Here is a 20,549-nt window from a genome sequence, read left to right on the forward strand (position 1 = left end):
AAACCAAAGAATAACTTGAAAGTAGCAATGATATTAGAATATCAGGCTCCCTGCTCAGTGCCTCTTTCTCTTTCTCTCCTCCTGTGATAGCTCTCATTCTCTATCAGATAAGTAAATTAAAAATCATAAAAAAAAAAAAAGTAGAATACCATGGGCCTAGGGTGACAGTAAGCCTGAAATGCAATCTTCAGAAAAAGAAACAGTGTGGTGAATTATAGGAAAAATAATTGCAGATTAAATGTAAAAAAAAAAAAAAAAGTACAAAATGCATTTGATAGAATTCCACATTCATTCATGTGAAAAGAAATTTTTAAAATGAGAAAGGAATTTCCCTAGTCTGATTGAGGATTATCCCCAAAAAATCTTCCTAGAAGCATCATCATGTTAGAAATAATACTTTGAGGATCTTCCATTATAGTTAGAAAGCAACCAAACAGTAATTGCTCTTTCTTATGACCCCATGTCCTGTTGGAGGTCTGAGCACGTGTTAGAAATCTTGCCCTGCTGCCTGTACATCAGACAGTTTCCATAACTCCTGAGCTTATTTGCTTAGGGGTAAAATGGGGATACTAGTCTTGATCTCAGTAGGTTATTGAAGAATTAACTGAGTCAAGTACAATGCTTGGCAAGCGCTCTCACATAGCACCCATCATGTAAGTGGTGACGTTCCTGATGATGGTACGTTTCAGTCTGTGCTTGTTAACCCTCTGTGTCAACTTCATGATAAACTCCTAGAAACAGAATAGCCAGGACGTAAAGACTTTGCAAGTGCAAGTGATTCATGCATATTGCCCATGCCTGGCTCCTAGGCTCTTTCTTCTTCCATATGCTCACCTTCGCCATTATTGAATGGAATGGGATTCCAGACCCTTTACCCTCCTGGGCCAGCTGTGGATTGAATGAACAGACTCTGTTCCTCCACCTAGGTAGTTTGCTTGACGTGACATCCACTTCTCCCATTACTGTGGTTTCATGTCCTCGGTAGTCTTGTTGTTGCTTTCTTTCAAGGTCCTTTGCGTGCTGTCCAGTGAAAAGAAAGACCTGTATGATGGCATAAAACAATACCTGTGTGTCAATTGTCCGACCCCAAGCCAGTGTGTCGTGGCACGGACCTTAGACAAACCCCAGACGCTGATGACCATTGCGACAAAGATTGCCCAGCAGATGAACTGCAAGATGGGAGGAGCCCTCTGGAAGGTGGAGACAGGAGTACGTTGGATTTCATTGCCTTCTCTTTATTTCACTTGTGTTCAGTGGAATTTAAGACTCAACCATCTTAAATGCAATTGCTTAATTGTGCTTCTATTGTGTTCTAACTCAATGTCTTACCTTTTTTAAAAAATTTCAGTTACAGAATGCGATGTTCATTGGTATCGACTGTTTCCATGATATTGTAAATCGGCGGAAGTCAATTGCAGGCTTCGTGTCCAGCATCAATCAGGAATTGACGCAGTGAGTGGGCGTAGGCAGACATTGTGTAGATGGCAACTAGCTGTAGACCAAACAGGAGAGGTGGGCCTAACTAATGTTTGTTGACGAGGCCATGGGCAGGGTATTCTCTTCCTCTTCTGGCAAAGTTATGCTCCAAATACATTTGATGTGGAAGGGTCTATATCATTTTTCTGTTGCTGCTTAACAGATGACGACAAACATGGCAGCTTAAGAGGACACTCCTGTGTCTGTGCATAGGTCTGTCAGGCAGCCATCAGGTTGGCCATGTTGGCCAAGCCACATTCTCCTCTGGAGGCTTGAGGTCCTATTGCAAGTGCACATCCTTGTGGTAGAATCTTTTTTTTGTTTTGTTTTTGTTTTTGGTAGATGAAGGACAGAGGTCCCCCTTTCCTTGCTGGCTGCCAGCTACAGGCCTGTCTCAGCTCCTGGGACTTTATCCATATTCCTTCTCGAATGCCCTGCTCCCCCAGAGCACACAGTCCTTGTTCTGCTTCAAATCTCTTCCCCCTTCTGCTATCTTGCTTTTTCAGGGGGTTATGAAATTAGATAAGGTCCATCTGGAAAATCTTTCCTAAAGCCAACTGTGACATAGGACATAATCACAGGGGCGATACAATAGTCACAGATTCCAAGCATTAGATTTCTGCTCACTGGGGGCTCTGATGATCAGTGAGTCTCCCCATTAACACACGGGGAAGGACTCAGGCCCCACATGGGGAAGACAGACCTAGGAATACAATCAGAAGCCTATAGGTACAGGATCTGCTCTTCACAGATCTATATGTAATGGATCTGCCGAAGAACATATGCTTCCATATCTCATGTTTCTCCCTTGCTCCAGGGATACTTTTGTTTTCTGTGTTTAGAGTAGAACCTACCTTCAAAGGAGTTTGCACATTCTTCAGTTTAGTTTCTTGAGCATTAGCACGTGTATGACCATCACCAATCACTGTTATGCTTCCTGAGGATTTACTAGCCCCCTTGGTATAATTACAGAGTATTCTTTAAGGGGGTCCATTTTTATTTTCATGGATGGCATCAATTATTCCAGTCTAGTTCCAGTTCTAGTTTAATATTGGTTTGCTTTTTTGGTGGGAGGGCATGTGGAAAATAATGTTTCAATCATGGAAAGAAATTAAGCTCTCATTCGGTTCATTTTTAAATTTTTAATTCTTTTAAATTGGAGTTCAATTTGCCAACATAGAACACCCAGTGCTCATCCCGCCAAGTGTCCCCTCAGTGCCCATCACCCAGTCACCCCAACCCCCACCCACCTCCCTTTCCACTACCCCTCGTTTCCCAGAGTTAGGTGTCTCTCATGTTTTGTCACCCTCACTGAGATTTTCACTCATTTTCTCTCCTTTCCCTTTATTCCCTTTCATTAATTTTTATATTTCCCAAATGATTTCATTCAGTTCATAAATAATTTTGAACCCTTTTTTTTATGGTGAAAAAATTTATATTTAGATTTATAGTTGGCTGGACTCAGTTTAGATGATCCCAATTTTGTTGGCAACATCCAAAGCTCATAATCAGGAGCCAGTCGAACATATGCTTTCTTCTCTCCATCAGACCTGATCAAGGTGTTGACCTTCGCCACATCAATGTCATCGAGCTTCTTTACAGCCTGTTTTATCTGGTGCTTATTGGCCTTGACATCCACAATGAGCACAAGTGTATTGTTGTCTTTTATTTTCTTCATGGCTGACTCAGTAGTTAAGGGGAACTTGATGGCATAGTGATCAAGCTTGTTTCTCCTGGGGGCTCTCTTTCGAGGATATTTGGGCTGCCTTTGGAGACACGGGGTCTTGGGTCATCGGAATGTAGGTGACGTGCGGATCTTTTTTTTTTTTTTTTTTTGTGACTGCACGCCTTTCACCACTTTCTGAGCTTTCAAAGCCTTTTCTTTGGCTTCAGCTTTGGGAGGGGCAGGGGCTTCCTTCTTCACCTTCGGCACCATCTTCATGAAAGGGCGAACCCTTGCTTTTTGGCACAACATTTCCACTGCTCTGTTCTCAGCATTTGAACATACCATGATTTCATCTTGTAGACTGTAAATTCTGGAAAAAAAGCAGACAAATGTATTATATCATGTCAGGTCATTGCAATAGTTTGAAGCAATTAAAAAAACAGGGGATAGAAACTTGAGACCAGTATTGCTTGATCTGTTGGGAAGTGGTCAAGTAAAAATTACTGCTCCAAAGCAGGTGGTTCCCATAAAGCATGATTATGGATGAACCATTTTTTTAAGACCTCAGCTTGGAAGCAGGAATCTCCAGGAACACTGGCTATTTATTTTGGGTGTCCACCATGAGACGGCAGTAGTCCTGCACATTGAAAGTGCGTGTAATTTGTACCAATGTTAGTGAATGCTTCTATATTCCTATTTGTGTGCATTCACAATTTTAATAAATGCCTAGGGTACTGGAAGAGACCAATGCTTCGATCTCTGCAGAGGCATCAAAGAATGGATTCCTGATTGGATCTTCAGCTACTCATAGTGACTCCCCCCTCCCCCCCACCAGAGGTCCTAGATTAACTCAGGATGAAAAATAAGGGAATTTTTAAGACTCCTATCTCAAACTGACAGCTTATTTTTCTCCAAACAAGGTGGTTCTCTCAGTGCATTTTCCAGGAATCGGGGCAGGAGCTTGTGAACGGGCTTAAAACCTGCTTGGAAGGTTAGTGTCCCATCAAGATTGGTGTGCCTGACTCCATCTGGGTAGTTGTCTGCGAGTGAACACACTGTCCCCCTGGAGACGTCTGGCAATGCCTAGAGATGCGCTCCATTGTAACAGCTGGGATGGAGGTGCTACTGGCCTCCAACTAGCGGGTAGAGACCAGGCATGCTACAGAAGACAGCAACACCCATTCTGCCCCCACAAAGAATTATCTGGCTCAGAATTTCTGTAGTGGTGCTGTTGAGAAATGCTGAGCTCACGTGAAGACCAAAAGGCAGTGAATGTGTCCTGGAGGCTACAGGATTGAAAGAACATGAACCTAGAAGTTGTTACAAATAGCAGTGGCCAGTTGGTTCTGAGTTACGGCTTATTCACCCGTGTTTCTGGTTTCCTTCCAGCTGCCCTGAAGCTCTGGTGTAAACATAATCAGTTTCTACCACAAGCTATCATTGTGTATCGGGATGGAGTTGGGGATGGTCAGCTTCAAGCACTGATGGATCATGAAGTCCCACAGATTGAGTCCTCCTTAAGATCTGTGTACCCTAAAGACTCTGGGTATATAAATTGTAAAGTGCAGATTTTCTAAACTCTACATTTCAGTCTTTGAAAGGAATATCACAGTTATGATCTGTGAATTAAGAGAGAGAGCATGGCACAGAGGGCATCAGTTGCTGGATGGGGAATTCATTCTTTGACCTTCTGGTCCACACCCAAGTCAGAGGACAGAGCAGAACTAGAATGTTCCTGATTGTGTCCTCCCCAGGGAACCCCTAAGAACCTGTTCCTTTTTTCTAATCTCCCTGCAAGCCTTGATGTAGGAGGGCTTGTTAAGCTCAGGTACTTATTAAAATCCATAAACACAGCCTGGTGATGGTTTGTGTTTAGACAACTTCTTTATTCTGGAGTTTTATAGGTCCTGGGGCTGGGGAATGCCTCTCCTCTGCCTCCTCTGCTTGTCACTGGGGCCTGGTTCCCACCACAGATAGGAGCAGCCCCAACCTTGTGAGGAAGTTCTTCCCCCTAAGATATGAGTGGCTGTGAATAGAAACCTCTCTTACTGCTTAGGTCAGGCTCATGGAGCTAGGACAGTAAAGTTGGTGTGTGGGGGGACTATACCTTCTGCAGATTCTTCTTAAGGAATCCTGTGTGTGTGTGTGGTGCTTCAATACTCTGAATGCCTCTAGGACAACAGTACATCTGTCATTACTTTTAAGGGTCAAACTAACTTTCATTGTGGTGAAGAAACGAATAAACACCAGATTTTTTGTGGAGTCTCAAGGAAGACTTCAAAACCCACTTCCAGGAACAGTTATTGATGTGGAGGTGACCAAGAGGCAATGGTAAGCCCCCCCCCCACTTTTATTTAGAGATTCTCTTTTATTCAAATAGAAATAGAAACTTTTTAAAAAAGGTTTGCATGGTTTGGTGGAGAATAGATTAACCTAAAGTTTAGGTCAATTTTAAGTTTAAAAGTTTAAAAATTACACAAACAGATACACATGGGATTCTAGAGGTTTCTATCTTCCTTTTTCTCTTAGAATTTAAGCCTATATTGTAAACATACTGAGATTCTTCAGTTGTTAGGAGCAATGGTAGAACTTCTGGTCAAGCAGAGATTTGTCGATTGTGCAAATGAATTAATGTAGAACCCTGGATGGGAAATGAAACAGGACCCCTTCATACCAGCAGACAGGGAGCAAGGAAAGAAAGACAAGCATCGATCAATCTAGTAGAAGACAGGAAAGGGATAAAGGAAAAAGCAGGTGGGAAAGTAGGATTAACATAAAGCATAGCCTAATACACATAAGAAATCCGGTATCTAGGGAACCCTGGATGGCACAGCGGTTTAGCACCTGCCTTTGGCCCAGGGTGCGATCCTGGAGACCCGGGATCGAATCCCATGTCTGGCTCCTGGTGCATGGAGCCTGCTTCTCCCTCTGCCTATGTCTCTGCCTGTGTGTGTGTGTGTGTGTGACTATCATAAATAAATAAAAATTTTTAAAAAGGCCGGTATCTACAAAAACCTGGTGGATCTTGCCAATTCTATTAGGGGGTTTGAATGGGTTCCGTTGATCCTCCGGGAGGGGCATAAAGCATCCATCCCTAGAACTCTGAGTTGAGTTTCCCTGTGGCCAGATCCAATGTGTCAGTTTCAAGTTTCTGCATCAAGGCGTCAGCGCAGATGCTTCTATAGAAATCTCATGAGCATTATTACGTGGGTCAGTGGTTGCATTGCCCTTTATGGACTTGCTTTCCCAAATCCTCCCCCCACAGTTAAGCAGGCTTCTAAGTATAAAGGAAACTCTGTACAATGGATTTCTGTCCATTTGTCTCACATCAGATAGGTTTGCAATGTTCTTTTTCTTCTGAAAATAAGCTATAGTCTATATTCATGTGTTCTGTGATTCCAGGTATGATTTCTTTATCGTGAGTCAGTCTGTGAAAGACGGTACTGTCACTCCCACTCATTATAATGTCATCCACGACACGGTTTGCTTCACCCCAGATAGGATACAGTATCTCACTTACAGACTATGCCACATGTATTATAACTTGCCGGTAAGTATTTTTATATGGATTTCCCTTTAGATCTCAAAGATTGTTCAACATTAAATCTATACTTTTTGAGCCTTCTGAATTGATATCTCTGAAACATTAAATTTAGATAGAAAGTTTAAAAAAATCCTTGTTGTTCTTTCTGCTGAAGGGTGTCATTCGAGTTCCTGCTCCTTGTCACTATGCCCACAAACTGGCTTACCTTGTGGGCCAGAGTATTCATCAAGAACCACACCATTCCCTGGCAAGCCGTCTCTTTTACCTGTGACCAAGAGAAGAAAGCCTGATGACATGTTGAAAACCAGCATTTGTAAATTTTTTCTTTTTAAGCTGTACTTCTGAAATGCCTTCCTAGATGCATAGTTATATATATATATATATGTATATATAAATTTTTTTGAGAGAGAGAATGAATAAACTGGGAGGGGCAGAGAGTGAGGGGGGATCAGATAGAATCCCAAGCAGGCTCCCACTCTTAGCTTGGAGCCCAATATGCGGCTTGGTCTTATAACCCCATGATCATGACCTGAGCGGAAATCAAGAGTTGGACGCTCAACTGACTGAGCCACCCAGGTGCCCCAAGATGCATAGTTTTAAATTCTAATCATTCTTGATAGCACATGGAAATTCAGAGTGGTGTGTCACTACTACCCCTGACTTAACATAACCCTTCTAGTTTCCAAGCAGGAAAATGGACCACGAGGGCTGTGTCTTTCAACTCAACCTTTGAAATGTGTTACCATGACTATGATTGACCACACTTGAACATGTGGCACTTAGAGCAAGCTACTCCACTCATCGTTGAGATTGGGCATTAGTCTCATGAACAAGTAGACTGGAAAAATGACATCTTTTTTTTTTTTTTTTTGAAAAATGACATCTTTATGAAACCTTCATGTTTAAAGGGACAGCAACGCTCTAAAAGGCAAAATGAAATGATTTATTTGCTACCTAAAACTTTGTAGGAAAGGAATAACCTATGTATGTAGTATTGATTATTCTTCAGGGTAGGGTGGAAATTTGAACGTTATCTTTGGTGGAGCTGTAATAAGGAGAGCCTTGCAATTTAAGAATTGGCAGTTCTTGGAACACTGAAATTTCACTTTTTCTACAAAGAAGGGAAATGTAGAGTTCTATTAGCACTTCTGTTTCATTCATTCTCTTGTGTGTGTTCCAAATGTTACGCTACTGTTAGTAGTGCCATAATCAGAAGAGTCTTGGATAATTTGTTAAAATGCAGCTGTTAGGTTTTCTGAAAACTGATACTTTTCCCCCCCCCTCGCTTTTTAAAACTATCTTTAAATAGATTCAGGAAACAAGATGTAAACCTTTGTTTTCTTACACTCCCAAATAAAATTGTATTTTGGTGACTGGCAGGGAGTAGATCAGCTTCAGGGATCCCAAAAAGGGTATGTTTATAAACAGTATAATTGCTTTGATAAGTCAGTCAATTTAGGTTTGCAATTTGAACTATCCTTATGAGAAATAAAAACAAGTCATTTAAAAACATAATGTAATCCAGGTAACTTAACTACCAGAACTGGCCTCATAATGATAAATGGAATACTGATGGATCCGTAATTAAAGATAAGGCAACATGTTCTTTTCTGAATTTAACTTGTGATAATATATTCCTAGAGATCTATAAAGAAATAGGAACAAATTCGGGATACCTGAGTGTCTCAGTGGTTGAGCGTCTGCCGTTGGCTCAGGGTGTAATCCCGGAGTCCTGGGAACGAGTTCCACATCGGGCTCCCTGCATGGAGCCTGCTTCTCCCTCTGCCTATGTCTCTGCCTCTCTCTCTGTCTCTCATAAAGAAAGAGAGAGAAAGAGAGAAAGAGAGAGAGAACAAATTAAAAATGGTTACTAAAACTTTCTGAAGGTTTCCCATATGTACAATATAAATCATTAACACTATACAAAAACTTCTAGATTTACAAATTTATAATGATGATGTGATTCAATGAAGGTCTTCATGTTAAAAATAATTGAATCAGGTCTTGTTATTTTAAAAACCTATTCTGGTCTTCAGTCTCCTTAATCTACAGACTAGGAAAAAAACACTGTTGGTTTTCTAAGATACATGGAAATATTTTTGTGACTAAAGCACTATCTGAATTTATTCCCCCCTTACTAGCACTTTATAAATTAGGAGAAGGTGGCTGATAGTCAACATTTCTAGGAGAGAGCCTGATCGTCCCAAAGGCTTATAAACTATATTTCTATAATGTATCATAGTGCCTAGTTTCACATTGCTTGAGTAGGTTGAGAAACTAATTTTTTTCAAGATTTTAATTTATTCATGACAGAGAGAGAGAGAGAGACAGACACAGGCAGAGGGAGAAGCAGGCTCCATGCAGGGAGCCTGACACCGGACCTGATCTCAGGTCTTCAGGATCACACCCTGGGCCGAAAGTGGCACTAAACCACTGAGCCACCTGGGCTGCCCTGTTGAGGAACTAATTAAAGATCTTTCAGGAATGGATTTGGCCAAACTAGCAATGGATTATATAAGAAAAATGAACTTCCTGACTCTGGCAGTTGTAAATATATATATATATATAAATTTATCAAACCTCCTACTGATGAGCACAGTTCAGAGACCAGGACAAAATTCCAGAAAAGGATGTTGAACAGCTTTGAAGATAGGGGGAGGCACAGAAGAACATAGCACCAATATCTAGTGTAAGGAAATCTAGAGCGATGACCCTGTTTGTTACGATCTTTACCAACTGCTGTTGGAAATAATGTTGGCTTTCATCACTGTCATGTTAACTGCAGCTTCTAAGAGTCCATCATTGGGTTGACAGTCTTAATTTTTATTTTACTGAGAGTCTTTATCATGAATGGATGTTGAATTTTGCCAAATGCTTTTTCTCTATCTGTTGAAATGATGGTGATAATTCAAGTCTATCACTATGGCAATGCCTGTATCAGTTTTCTTTGCTGCTGTAACTGATTACCATGAACCTAGCAACTGCGGACCTCACAAATGTAATATCTTAGTTTTGCAGGTTAGAGGTCTGGCGTGGGCTAAACAGGTCAGCAGTGTGTTTTTTTCTGGAGGTGCCGGGAGAGAATGCATCTCCTTGCATTTTCCACCTTCTAGAGGCTGGCTGTATTCCTTGCCCCGTGGCCCCTTCCACCCTCAAAGCCGGCAGTGGCTGATTAATTCCCCTGTCCTTTCTAACACTGGCCCTTCTTCCCCACTTTTTCTTTTTTTCTTTAAAGATTTTTATTTATTTATTCGAGAGAGAGAAAGGCGGAGACACAGGTAGAGGGAGAAGCAGGCACCACGCAGGGAGCCTGACGTGGGACTCAATCCCGGGGCTCCGGGATCACGCCCTGAGCTGAAGGCAGACACTCAACACTGAGCCACCCGGGTGTCCCCTTCCCCACTTCTTTTAATGACCCTTGTGATGATGGTGGGACCACTTGGATAAGCCAGGATCATGTCCCTATTTTGTTAGGTGATGCGCAACCTTAGGTCCATCCGCAATTTTTCTTTTTAAGAAAGGCAGGTTGCCACACGAAGTGCTTTGTTTGGACGTGTCTGGAGTCTTGGAAGAACACAGGAAGGACTACCCTGTGATCTCTTGCAGAGGGACCCTGTGATCTTGTTTGGAGGTTCTAGCGGGGGAGCACAGCTACTCCTATACCCTCTTTTTTTTTTTTTTCTACTCCTGTAGCCTTGCTGAAAGAACAGTCCTCCATGGGGGAAGGTCGTCCTCTCCCACCAAGCGCACAGCTTCCCTAGGGATGCATATGGAGCAGTGCAGCTGGAAGGGGGCACCTGCCTAGCCAGCCAGATCAGGGGAATCATCAACCCTGGATCAATGGGTGACAGAGGTCCCAGCCAGATTGCCCTCACAGCCCAATCTGCAACTTTATTTATTTTTTTAGAAAGATTTTGACACAAAGAGAACACAAGTAGGCAGAGGAAGAATCAGGCTTCCCGCTAAGCAGGGAGCCCAATGTGGGGCTCAGTCCCAGGACCCTGGGATCATGACCTGAGCCGAAGTAAGCCGAAGTAACCAGTTAGTTAGCGACCTGGTTGGCCACTCTAGTGCCTCCCACCCCCAAATCTGCAACTTTAATTATCCTTCCTCATGTAAGGCAACATCTGGGCAGATTCTAAGGATTAGAACAGGAGCATCTTTTTGGGAAGGTGGGGAGGGGCAGAGGCATTATTCTGCCTCTCAGACCTTGCCCAGGAGTGTCAGGGTGCAAGGACCTACATATTTGAATGTAGGAATCCCTCCCTCCATAGGGATCTAGGGAGAGAAGAGAGACTTGGGGGAGCCCCCTGCTGGAGGCTCAGAGGACAGAATCCTTAAGTGCCTGCACTGGGTCCAGAGCTCCTTCCCCCCTTGTCCCCTTCACTCTGCACTGGTGACAGCTGAGCTGCCCCAGGTGGAAGATTTGTGGGAGACCCCTCAGCTCTGCTCCACTCCCTCACTCACCCAGGTGTCTGTTCCAGCCGTTCCTTCCCCTGCTGGGGTCTGTGGCCCAGGCAAGGGCTGACTCAGCTACCCCCGGTGTCCAAGAGCCCAGGACAGATGGCCACCATCGCTGGCACTGGAAACAGCAACGGCATGGGCAATCAGGGAGCACCTTGGCTGCAGCCACCCCCCGGGGCAGTGTGCCCAAATTGCTGATCCACAGAATTGCAACGGACTCCTAGGGATCTCAATGATTCTTGGGTTCCAGGTCATGCAGCCTGGACTCTTTGGGTTCTAGTCTGGCAATGAGGTTGGTTGTTACCTCTCGTGTCCAGACAGCTGCTTGGTGTCTGCGTTTTGCTTGAGGCCCATGGGAGAAAAAGACAAAAAACCTGTGGGCTGCTCATACTTACTGCCCACAGCCTATCTCATCCCCATCGCTCAGTGGGCAAGTGGTGGCTGCTGAGTTCAGGGGAAGTGTGTGTGTGGGGGGGGTGGCGTGTCATGCTTGGCCTTCTGGTCCCCTGGCACAGGGTGTGTTGCTGCACCCCCTTTCCTAAGGTCCTGAGCATGATCTGCTGACTCAGTGGTCCTCACCGCCTGGGACTCTTGCTCAGAGGATCGCTCCTTCCAGCCCTGGAAGCATTGGTGTGGATTATTATGTTAGTTCCCGAAACCAGCTTCTCTCATGGAAAAACTTCAGGAACCCTCTCCCCTTGCTCATCCCCAGGCTCCGGATTCTATACTTGCACCCCTCCCCAAACTATAGACTCATCAATCCCTGGTTCCCTGGGTCCAATCTTAGGCTGAGAGTAATGGGCTTGTTCCAAGGAGGGCTCCAGTGGAACATCCACCGGACCTGCAGAGCCCCCCCCCCCCCCCCCCCCCCCCCCCCCCCCCCCCCCCGCCTCCCGCGCCGCTTTCCGTCCTGGGTGAGAGGACCACTGTGCATTGTCTCTCTGCCCCCCCAGAGAGGAAGGAACCACGGGGTGAGGTGAAGACCCGCCCCCCACCACAATGGGAAGCTGGTAGGTTTGGCTGGTCTGTCACCTGTCCCTGCTCTTTGTCCTTGGGACATTGTGAATCTGAATCTGCATCAGAATGTTCTCTGAGCTTGGGATCCCTCTGGGGACCTCTATGGGGATCAATGTGGAGGAAGAAGCTGGGCTATGGAGGCCACTTCATTGAGCTCAGGGCTTCACTGTGGAAAAGAGGTTGCATCCTGATAGGCTCCTGGGCAGAAAGGAGACCCCCGTCTGGGAGGAGGGAGCAGCGGAAGGGAGCATGGGGTGCAGTTCTCTCTCTCCAGGGTCCCCTTTCTGTAAGAGCCTCTAGCCCTCAGGAAGCAGGGGGAGCACCCTCCTGGGGCACAGCTTCTACTGGTTCTCGGCCCCCTACCCCCACCTTGGAGCTCAAGTGCAGGACAAGAGAGATGTGCTGACTCCCCCACTCTCCCACTGAGTGGAGCAAGTGGGAAGCAGAGCTCCAGGGGTTTGTCCATCACAGCCTCGACCCCTCCCCCACCTCCTCCCTCTCTGCTCAGGTAATCTGCTGTCAAGGCATCAGGGGAGGCCTTGCCATTTCCTTCTTGTAGGAGGGGCATCACATGACAGTGACTCAGACTCCCCACTTTTGTGTCTCTCTCCCTTTATTTCAGGACACCCGGCACAGTGTGTACTGTCTCGGGAATCTCAGGGTTGGGGTATCCTGGACAGGGAGGTACCTGCCTTGCACTGGGCAGGTCAGCACTTTTGGATCAGGAGGTCCAGGCTGGTATCAACAGCTCCCTGGAGCTGCCCCCAGAACTGTGATGCCCAGAAGTTCTTGGCGCCCACCTCATTCCACTATTATGGTTATATTTGCCTCTTTAATTAGTTGTGGAATGAACCAACCGTCTTCTATTCAATGGAAAACTGAGTCTATTTAGAATGATCTGTTCCCTGAACAGATGCAGGAAGTGACCTCTAAGGGTTCCTGTGTGATTTCTATTCCTTGGGAAGTTGTCTTGATGACTCATCCCACGTCTTCAGTGACTGTAGGACTAGCCATGATTTTCTGCCTGGCTTCGGACAAGTAACCTAACCCCTCTGAAGGCAGCTGCATGCAGAGGTGACTAAACTCACTTTATACGTTTGGGCCAAATGGACAAAGGCTGGTTAGGTGCTTGGGATACGTGGGGGAGTGTGGAGGATGGGGGGTTCTTTGGAAGGACCTGTGAGGCTGCACAATGAGTGTGCCAGGAGGGCAGTGACACGGCAACACTGCTGTATATCCCACATGCCCTAGATTCTGGTAGAGACAGCCAGCCCCTAGACATCTATGTTTTAAGAAAAAATGGCAGGGGGATCCCTGGGTGGCACAGCGGTTTGGCGCCGGCCTTTGGCCCAGGGCACGATCCTGGAGACCCCGGATCGAATCCCACATCAGGTTCCCGGTGCATGGAGCCTGCCTTCTCCCTCTGCCTGAATCTCTGCCCCTCTCTCTCTCTCTCTCTCTCTCTCTCTCTCTCTCTCTCTCTCTGACTATCATAAATAAATAAAAATTAAAAAAAAAAAGAAAAAATGGCAGGCACACAACATAGAACTGAGAAAAGAATGCCCATGGCAGAGGTTGGCTGGGGCTGGCTGGGACCATGCGGGCAGCAGCTCTGATGCGCGTGGCACCTCTGAGCTGTTCAGACGCTCAGGCCTGCTGAGCAAGCAGGGTTTGCACAGAGGACCCAGTTACCTGGGGCAGGCCACCAGCAGGCCGCCACGCAAATTTAGTGGACAGTAACGCGACACACTCCACGGACCTTACATGAATAATACTTCTCTCTGTCCTCACGAGTAATTCCAATTACTGTCACTCCTATTTTATTAATTTTTTTCATTTTATTTTTTATTTAAATTCAGTTAGCCAACTTATAGTATATCCTTAGTTTCAAATGTAGCTTTCAATATGTCACTCATAGTTTAGACACGAGGCATGGGCGCTCCTAGAGAAGTTTGTTGATCTGGCCCTGGGTCACATGGCGCGAAGGGCAGAGCTGGGCACAGAGCAGACTGTGCAGATTCAGACCTCACACTGTCCCCAGCATGGAGTGTTGTCCTCATTGTCCTGTCTCCAGAGAATCTCTGTCCTTTTCATCAGGTGCAACGGGGAGTGTGCAGCATGCTCTGGTGAGTAAGAACGTCACATCCTCTGCCTCCATGGATCCTAATTATTCTGGGGAAGATACACATAAAATAACCTCACAATGAATTGTCTCCTAATAGGAGACCCCTGAAACAGATCAGCTGGGCACAGCTCTAGTCAGGGAGATCTTGGGAGGCTCTCTGGGAGGGGGCTGAGTGTCCATCTGAAAGCATTCGTGGTAACTGGGGTGCAGCCTGAGTTGTGGCTGGGTGGGCAGTGGGAGAGAGGATGTCTCCCTGAATGACCACTGGTCTGCTTGACTCCTAACTGTCACAGAACCTGTGACATTCTAAATCAACTGTCCACATGACAGTTGCCCAAAGAATTAGCTTCATCTTCAACTGACCAAACCTGGGTGATGAGCAGCTAATATTAGCTAGGAAAGGGGCCTGCCAGGCTGGTGCTCTGGTGGCTTAATGGATGGAGTCTACAAAGCCCCAGTGTCTCGATGACCAAGGGTCTGACCCGCCCTCCAAGCAGCCAGAGCTAAGGCACAGCCCAGAATCGGCAGGGGCTCCCTGGCTCTGAGCGGGCACCTTCCTTCCTCCTTCCTTCCTCCCCAGCATCCAGTCTCTGCTGCACAAACTACAGTCACTCGACTTGCATCTACTCACTGATTTTGTCCCCACAGGACCTTCAATGGAGTAGTCCATGGAGGTGATATTTGTGGCTCTACCCTGTTGTTTGGCCAGAAGTCCATTTGGATGCTGCCGAGACACTGCTGGGGACAGCCAGTAGATTTTCTTGACTACAGATGATTTTTTTGTGAATCCTGTGTTTGAATTCCCTATGATCTTCTCTTTTTGTAACGTAAGCCCTGATCCTGGAAGTACACTAACCACAACACGGTTGCTGTGCAGCTGGGAGAAGACCCTGGGAGTGCGATCGTTCATTGCTGGGTCACACTCCCGTTCTCCTTGTTCACCTGTGCCTGGGGAGCCAACTGAGTCCAGGCTGGGCCCAAGAGGGGCATTGCGATGTGGTGTGTGCTTACCACCCCCAGCAGAGGGATGCGTGGGGACGCGATTTTATTTGGATGACAGCACAGAAAAGATAATAGGACAGTGACCAGGAGCATGGGAGCTCGTGTCTGATGACTGGTATCCAATCATACTAGAAGCCACCTGGGAAAGTTACCTAAACCCCCTGTCCTCGGTCCCTGTCCTGTGACATGGGGCCTACTTACTAGTATTATGTTATAAAGCTTACTAAACTCCAGGTAACACCGAAGGAAATGACTGGTACCTCATAGTGCTGCATAAGTGATCCCATATGCCACATCTGGAGGAATAAGCAAGAAATGCAGAAGTGGCTGCCTGCAGAGGGGGGGTGTGGATGGCTACAGGGCAGGAGAGGGTGGAAGGTGACCTTTCACATGGGCACGATGCTTTACCTCAGGGAGAATGTCTGCCATCCTCTCCTGTGATCCCCCAGCAGCCCCCCATGGCATACACGGGGCAGGTGCAGTCACCCTCTATTTCATAGTTCATGGCACTGAAGTTCAGAGATTTTTAGTAACTTGCCCAGAGTCATGATGTTGGGACAAGAAAGGAGTTGGTTCCCTGGGGACGGAGATCCCCGAACCCGGCCCCCAACTGAGTCCTGTGGATCATGTCCTGGACTCCAGACCAAGCGCTTCCCTCTCTCCGTTCCCCAAACTCTCTTGCTGCAGAGACACAGGAGGTGCTTGTGCCAAAGAAGGCATATGCTTGACTCAGCCTCCACCCAGAGGTTTCCTGAAAGGAAGTTCCTTGAAAGGTCAGGGGCTCCAATCTGTGTCCCTTCTCCCTCAGCATCTTCACACAATAGCTGCCCAAGATGAACTCCTGGGGGTCTGACCAGTGGTCTGTGTGGCTCCCACGTGGCTCAGAGTCCAGGCACTTCCAAGCCAACTGTCCACATGACAGCTCTCTAGTGAGCTACCTTGGCCTTCACTGACTAACTCTAGATGAACAGTTGGTGTTGATTAATGAGGACAGTGATCTACTGGGCTAGTATTTGGTGGTTTAATGGAGGAAGCTGGCATGTCCCCCGCTGTTTACTTACTGATCTAAGCACCCGTCTGAGCAGCCTGGCCTAAGGTCTGGCTGAGGGCAGGCAGGGACTGCACTGGCTCTGAGTGGGTATCTTTCCTACTCCTCAATATGACAGAGTCTCTACAGACTCCTCATCCTTCTTAGTCTCCACAGTGGTAGCGGAGAGAGTCTCATGTTCTCCTAGAGGGTCACCACTACTATGACACCCATCCCCCGGGACTCTGAGAGTCACCCAGGCCCTCCTCCCCTCTGTCACCAAATGTTCATTCCATCAACCCGATGGCACTATCCCTTCTCACCACTCCCCTAGGCAACACCCAAATGGCCAGGGACCTTGTCCACATCCATCCATGGAAATCCCACCATGAGATCCCAGTTTCCTTTCTTTCTTTCTTTTTTTTCCAGTTTCCTTTCTAAATCTCCAGATTTATACTGCTAATGTTTGGTTTTGGATTTTGACATCTACATCCAGAGGAGTTGACCTGTGACAACCCCCTCCCCCCGCCCCATTCCTGCTGTGTCCATGCTGGGGTAGCATCAAAATGCTCCTAATCCCATGAAAGCAGTGTGGGAAGTTCCTCTGTGTCTGTTTCCTGGAAGAGTGTGTAGGAGACTGGCATTTCCATCTTCAATATTCAGTTGAATTCAGAGGAAGCCACCTAGGCTTGAAGTTTGCTTTGTGTGAAAATGTATTTTTTTTATATCTCGTTTTAAATTGTTTCTTATGCTACATATTATGCAGTGCACACATTTTAAGTGTACAGTTTTATGGTTTCTTATAAACACACTTGCTGCCAACACCCAGTTTCCACATGCAGAGCGGCTCCAGCACCCTGGCAGCCTCCTGTAGAAGGATGTCAAAGTCATTGCTAATTTATTAGGTTACAAGGATGAAATCAGTTACTCCATGAATATTCCAAGCACAATGATTACACATAGTTGGTGCAAAAATAGTGTGGCAGCACCCTGGGAAGGTAGTGGAGCAAGCGGGAGAGTTTCCACTGTGGGAGCCTGGGGCAGGGCAAGGAGGCCGAGAGAATTTTCTCGGAAGCATTTGGCTTTCACAGAGTGAACAGCCACTGCTCCAGAGTGCAGTACCTACATTAATTCAGCGACTGCTTCCTTTGCTTCAAGTGCTGTTCTGTTTTTGTGTTTCATTTTACATAAAAATATTTTAAAGATCAAACTAGCAGAAGATAAATTCTGCTTCCTGTAAAAGCCTCCAGCATTAACTATAAAACGTTTCTCTGCAACTCAGGTGGCATTTGTATGGTTCACACACTCGGAGGCTGGCACTGACTTAGTTGGCTGGGACCCGAGGAGCAGTGGGGAGCCCTTGGTCCTTGGCCTCCTGTCCCCTTTAAGCTTCCAGACACTCTGCAAGTCCAGGAGCTCTGAGATCCCAGCCGACACCTGTAGGGCACTTCCTTTCCGGGTCTCTAAGCATCTGCTGTGCAAAAGGGTGCAGGGCTCCCCCGTCCCCGCCCCGCAGAGGCACAGAGGAAGGGGGACTGCTTGGGGGGGTGTGCGGGACCCAGAAGGCTCCTCAGGTCCTGGAAGGTGACCTCGGGCCTGCAGGTCCCCAGCAGTCAGATCCGCGGGGCACTGGGTCTGTTTGTGGCTCTGAGGCTGAGGGTGTCACCCATCTGAGGAGTGAGTCTGTCAGTGTCCTCCAGGAGAGACTCTGCCTGGGCCTGGGGCCAGGAGCCCTCAAGCCCTGGGTGCCCTGGACAGTGAACTGGAGAGGCCGAAGGGGAGGCTCCAGACTCTGGGATGAAAAGCCTGAGTCCCACCCCTGGGCCTGTGAGGAGCAGGAGGTCTGAGGACATGGGGCAGGAGAGGTGACGTGCCCCCCACCTCACATGTGATGGGGCCGTTTGGCAACCTACACCACCAGGGTGCACAGTTCCCTGGAGGGCTTCCCTTTCTCCCCTAAGAATCTTCTCCACCAATGCCTTGCCTGTGCCTTTCAGCTTAAAAATGGTCATGCTGAAGTCATAAAAAAATAAGCTTACGGCTCAATGTGTTTCAGTGTGAAAAGGCACTACAGGGACACTGCTATTTAAAATGTGATGAAACCTAAGAAAAAATTAGAAAGTAATGAAACTGGCTATTTTTGTTTTATTAATTTAAAAAATCAGAAAATAGAAGAAACATAAGCAATTTGCCATTCTTTTTCTTTTCCATATCCAAAATGGGCATCGCACTACATGTCCTTTCACTTTGTGGGGTGTTTCATTTGATTGTTACATATATACTTGAAAGTCTATATAGAACTTTGGCTTGGGGTGCCCCAGGTCCTGTGCGGAGAGGCTGAGGGGCCCCCGGGGCTTGGGCAACTCCCAGCTGGGCTCGGACGCTGTGGTGTCGCCTCCTGGCCACCGGGCTGCCCTGCACCCGCGGGGATGGGGAGCTGGGCCGGCTGAGGGGCCTCTGTCCTCCCCACGGGCCCGGAGCCTGAACTGGGAGGAGTCAGGGCTGTGCTCTCACATAAAGAATGGACCAGGCATCAGTTTCCAGGAGAGATGTCCCCAGGACATCCTTCACTTACCTGCGCTGGTTCTTCCCACCCTCCTGCGTCCCTTGGGCAGTCACGTGAAGGGTGGCCCCCGAGGGGCCCCCTTTGGGTTTGTTCCTTTTCCCAAAGTGCAAAGACAAAGTCAGGGGAGCAGCGGAAAACACGAGCACTTGTCTGCCTCTGCTTTTCCTCCTGTCTGCTCTACACGCCCGTTTCCTCCTCTTCTTCCACTCCATCAGCTTTCACTTCCTTCATTCCATCTCTTGAGCCCAGGATGAGGGAGCTTCTGATACCAGACTTCTGTGGGACCCGAGAAGAATTGGGCATGTTCTGAGCTCCCCCCACCCCTCCCTGGGGGCAGGAGAGCACCGAGCAGGGCTGGTGCCGGGGGCAGAGCCAGGCTTCCGGGGCCCCTCCAGCATGGGGACCCTGCCCATCTCACCTCACCCTCCCACCCCCCTCCCACCACCCAGGGCTGCTCAACACCATTCAGATGGTGCAGACCCGGGTCGGAGTCAGGGTGATGCTGGGAGAGCAGGTGAGGGGGGGCAGTGGTGGGAGATTTGATAGACACCAGAGATGCGAGGACCTCCTGTCCCCAGATGGAACCGGGTCCTTCAGGAGGACAATCATCCAAAGAGGGAATGGGGAAGAGGTGCAGAGGAAGCTTATGGGTAGGGAAGAGAGAAAATGGAAAAGAGATGACGAGATAAATCACTGGCAGTTTTGCTCCCTCTATCCAGCCTTCATGCAAAGTAACCCTCTGCATGGACCATAGCAGGAGTGGCCTGGGAGGGGGTGGCCTTAGGAGAGGACAGGGGACAGTCAGGGCTGAGGTGAGAGTACCTAGGGTCATGGCCCAGAAGATTATGTCCCTGACTCTAGAACTCAATTCTGTCCCAGGAAAGACCGTGATGGCTTCACCTCTGCCATGAGGGACTGGGTTTCTGATCCTCACCACACTCTTCCGGCTCTTGGGTTTCATACTGTGGCCTGGAATGAAGGCCTGTGTCATCTTGTCTTTCCAAGAAGGCAGCCACCATCACCATGCATTTCCATGTGGGATGTTGCCTTCCTCAGTACCCACGACTCACTGCTTCCCTTCTTCCTATCTCTCCTGATCAGTGTTTGCTTCCCTTCTCCTGTCACCTCCACCCACCAGATGGTTCTCTGACATGAGAACAGTGGAAGAATGATCATGGGTGTGCTGCCACCCTCCATAATCAATCAATTGATCAATTCACCAATCCAGCCAAATCTGGGGGCACTTGCCATCAGCCTGGGCTGGGCCCTGTGAAAGGGAATAGTGACCCATGCCACATACTGCATATCTGCCCTGTGCTGGGGTGACCTCAGCTACTTAGAGTTACTGAATCCTCAGAACAGCCTCTTTAAGTTTCCCAGACCCTTCGAGTGGATGAAATTAAAAGGAACTTATCCAAATTCCCCTAGTCTATAAGTGGTGTGAAAGGAGTACCAGAGCAGGTGTGGTACATAAACTCGGGTGTCTGCCAGCATTTGCCCTGAGCCCCAGTAGGACGGAGCAGGGTGGGGGGTGCTCTGGGCAGGCCCGAGGGAAGTTCCCAGGTGGGCCCGGGCCCCTGGTGTGGGGAGCAGGCCCAGCACTGTGTGGCTGGAATAGCAGGTCCTGACGGGAGCAGGGACTCTGGCTCTGGTGCTCAGAGC

At 47.5% G+C, this 20,549-nt stretch overlaps 1 protein-coding gene across 1 annotated transcript in view; it reads left to right on the plus strand.

Moving 5' to 3' along the window:
• The window catches only part of LOC121475321 (piwi-like protein 1), a 28,166-nt gene extending 21,209 nt beyond the window's left edge, over positions 1-6,957 (plus strand). The window contains exons 14-20 of the mRNA XM_041728524.1: positions 1,009-1,209; positions 1,349-1,452; positions 4,063-4,133; positions 4,532-4,688; positions 5,348-5,473; positions 6,545-6,692; positions 6,841-6,957. Of these exons, the coding sequence (XP_041584458.1) occupies positions 1,009-1,209; positions 1,349-1,452; positions 4,063-4,133; positions 4,532-4,688; positions 5,348-5,473; positions 6,545-6,692; positions 6,841-6,957 (924 nt within the window). The remainder of the gene's footprint in view (positions 1-1,008; positions 1,210-1,348; positions 1,453-4,062; positions 4,134-4,531; positions 4,689-5,347; positions 5,474-6,544; positions 6,693-6,840) is intronic.
• The last annotated feature ends 13,592 nt before the right edge of the window (positions 6,958-20,549 follow it).

This window comes from Vulpes lagopus, chromosome 14 (genome assembly GCF_018345385.1).
Source record: "Vulpes lagopus strain Blue_001 chromosome 14, ASM1834538v1, whole genome shotgun sequence".
NCBI lineage: Eukaryota > Metazoa > Chordata > Mammalia > Carnivora > Canidae > Vulpes > Vulpes lagopus.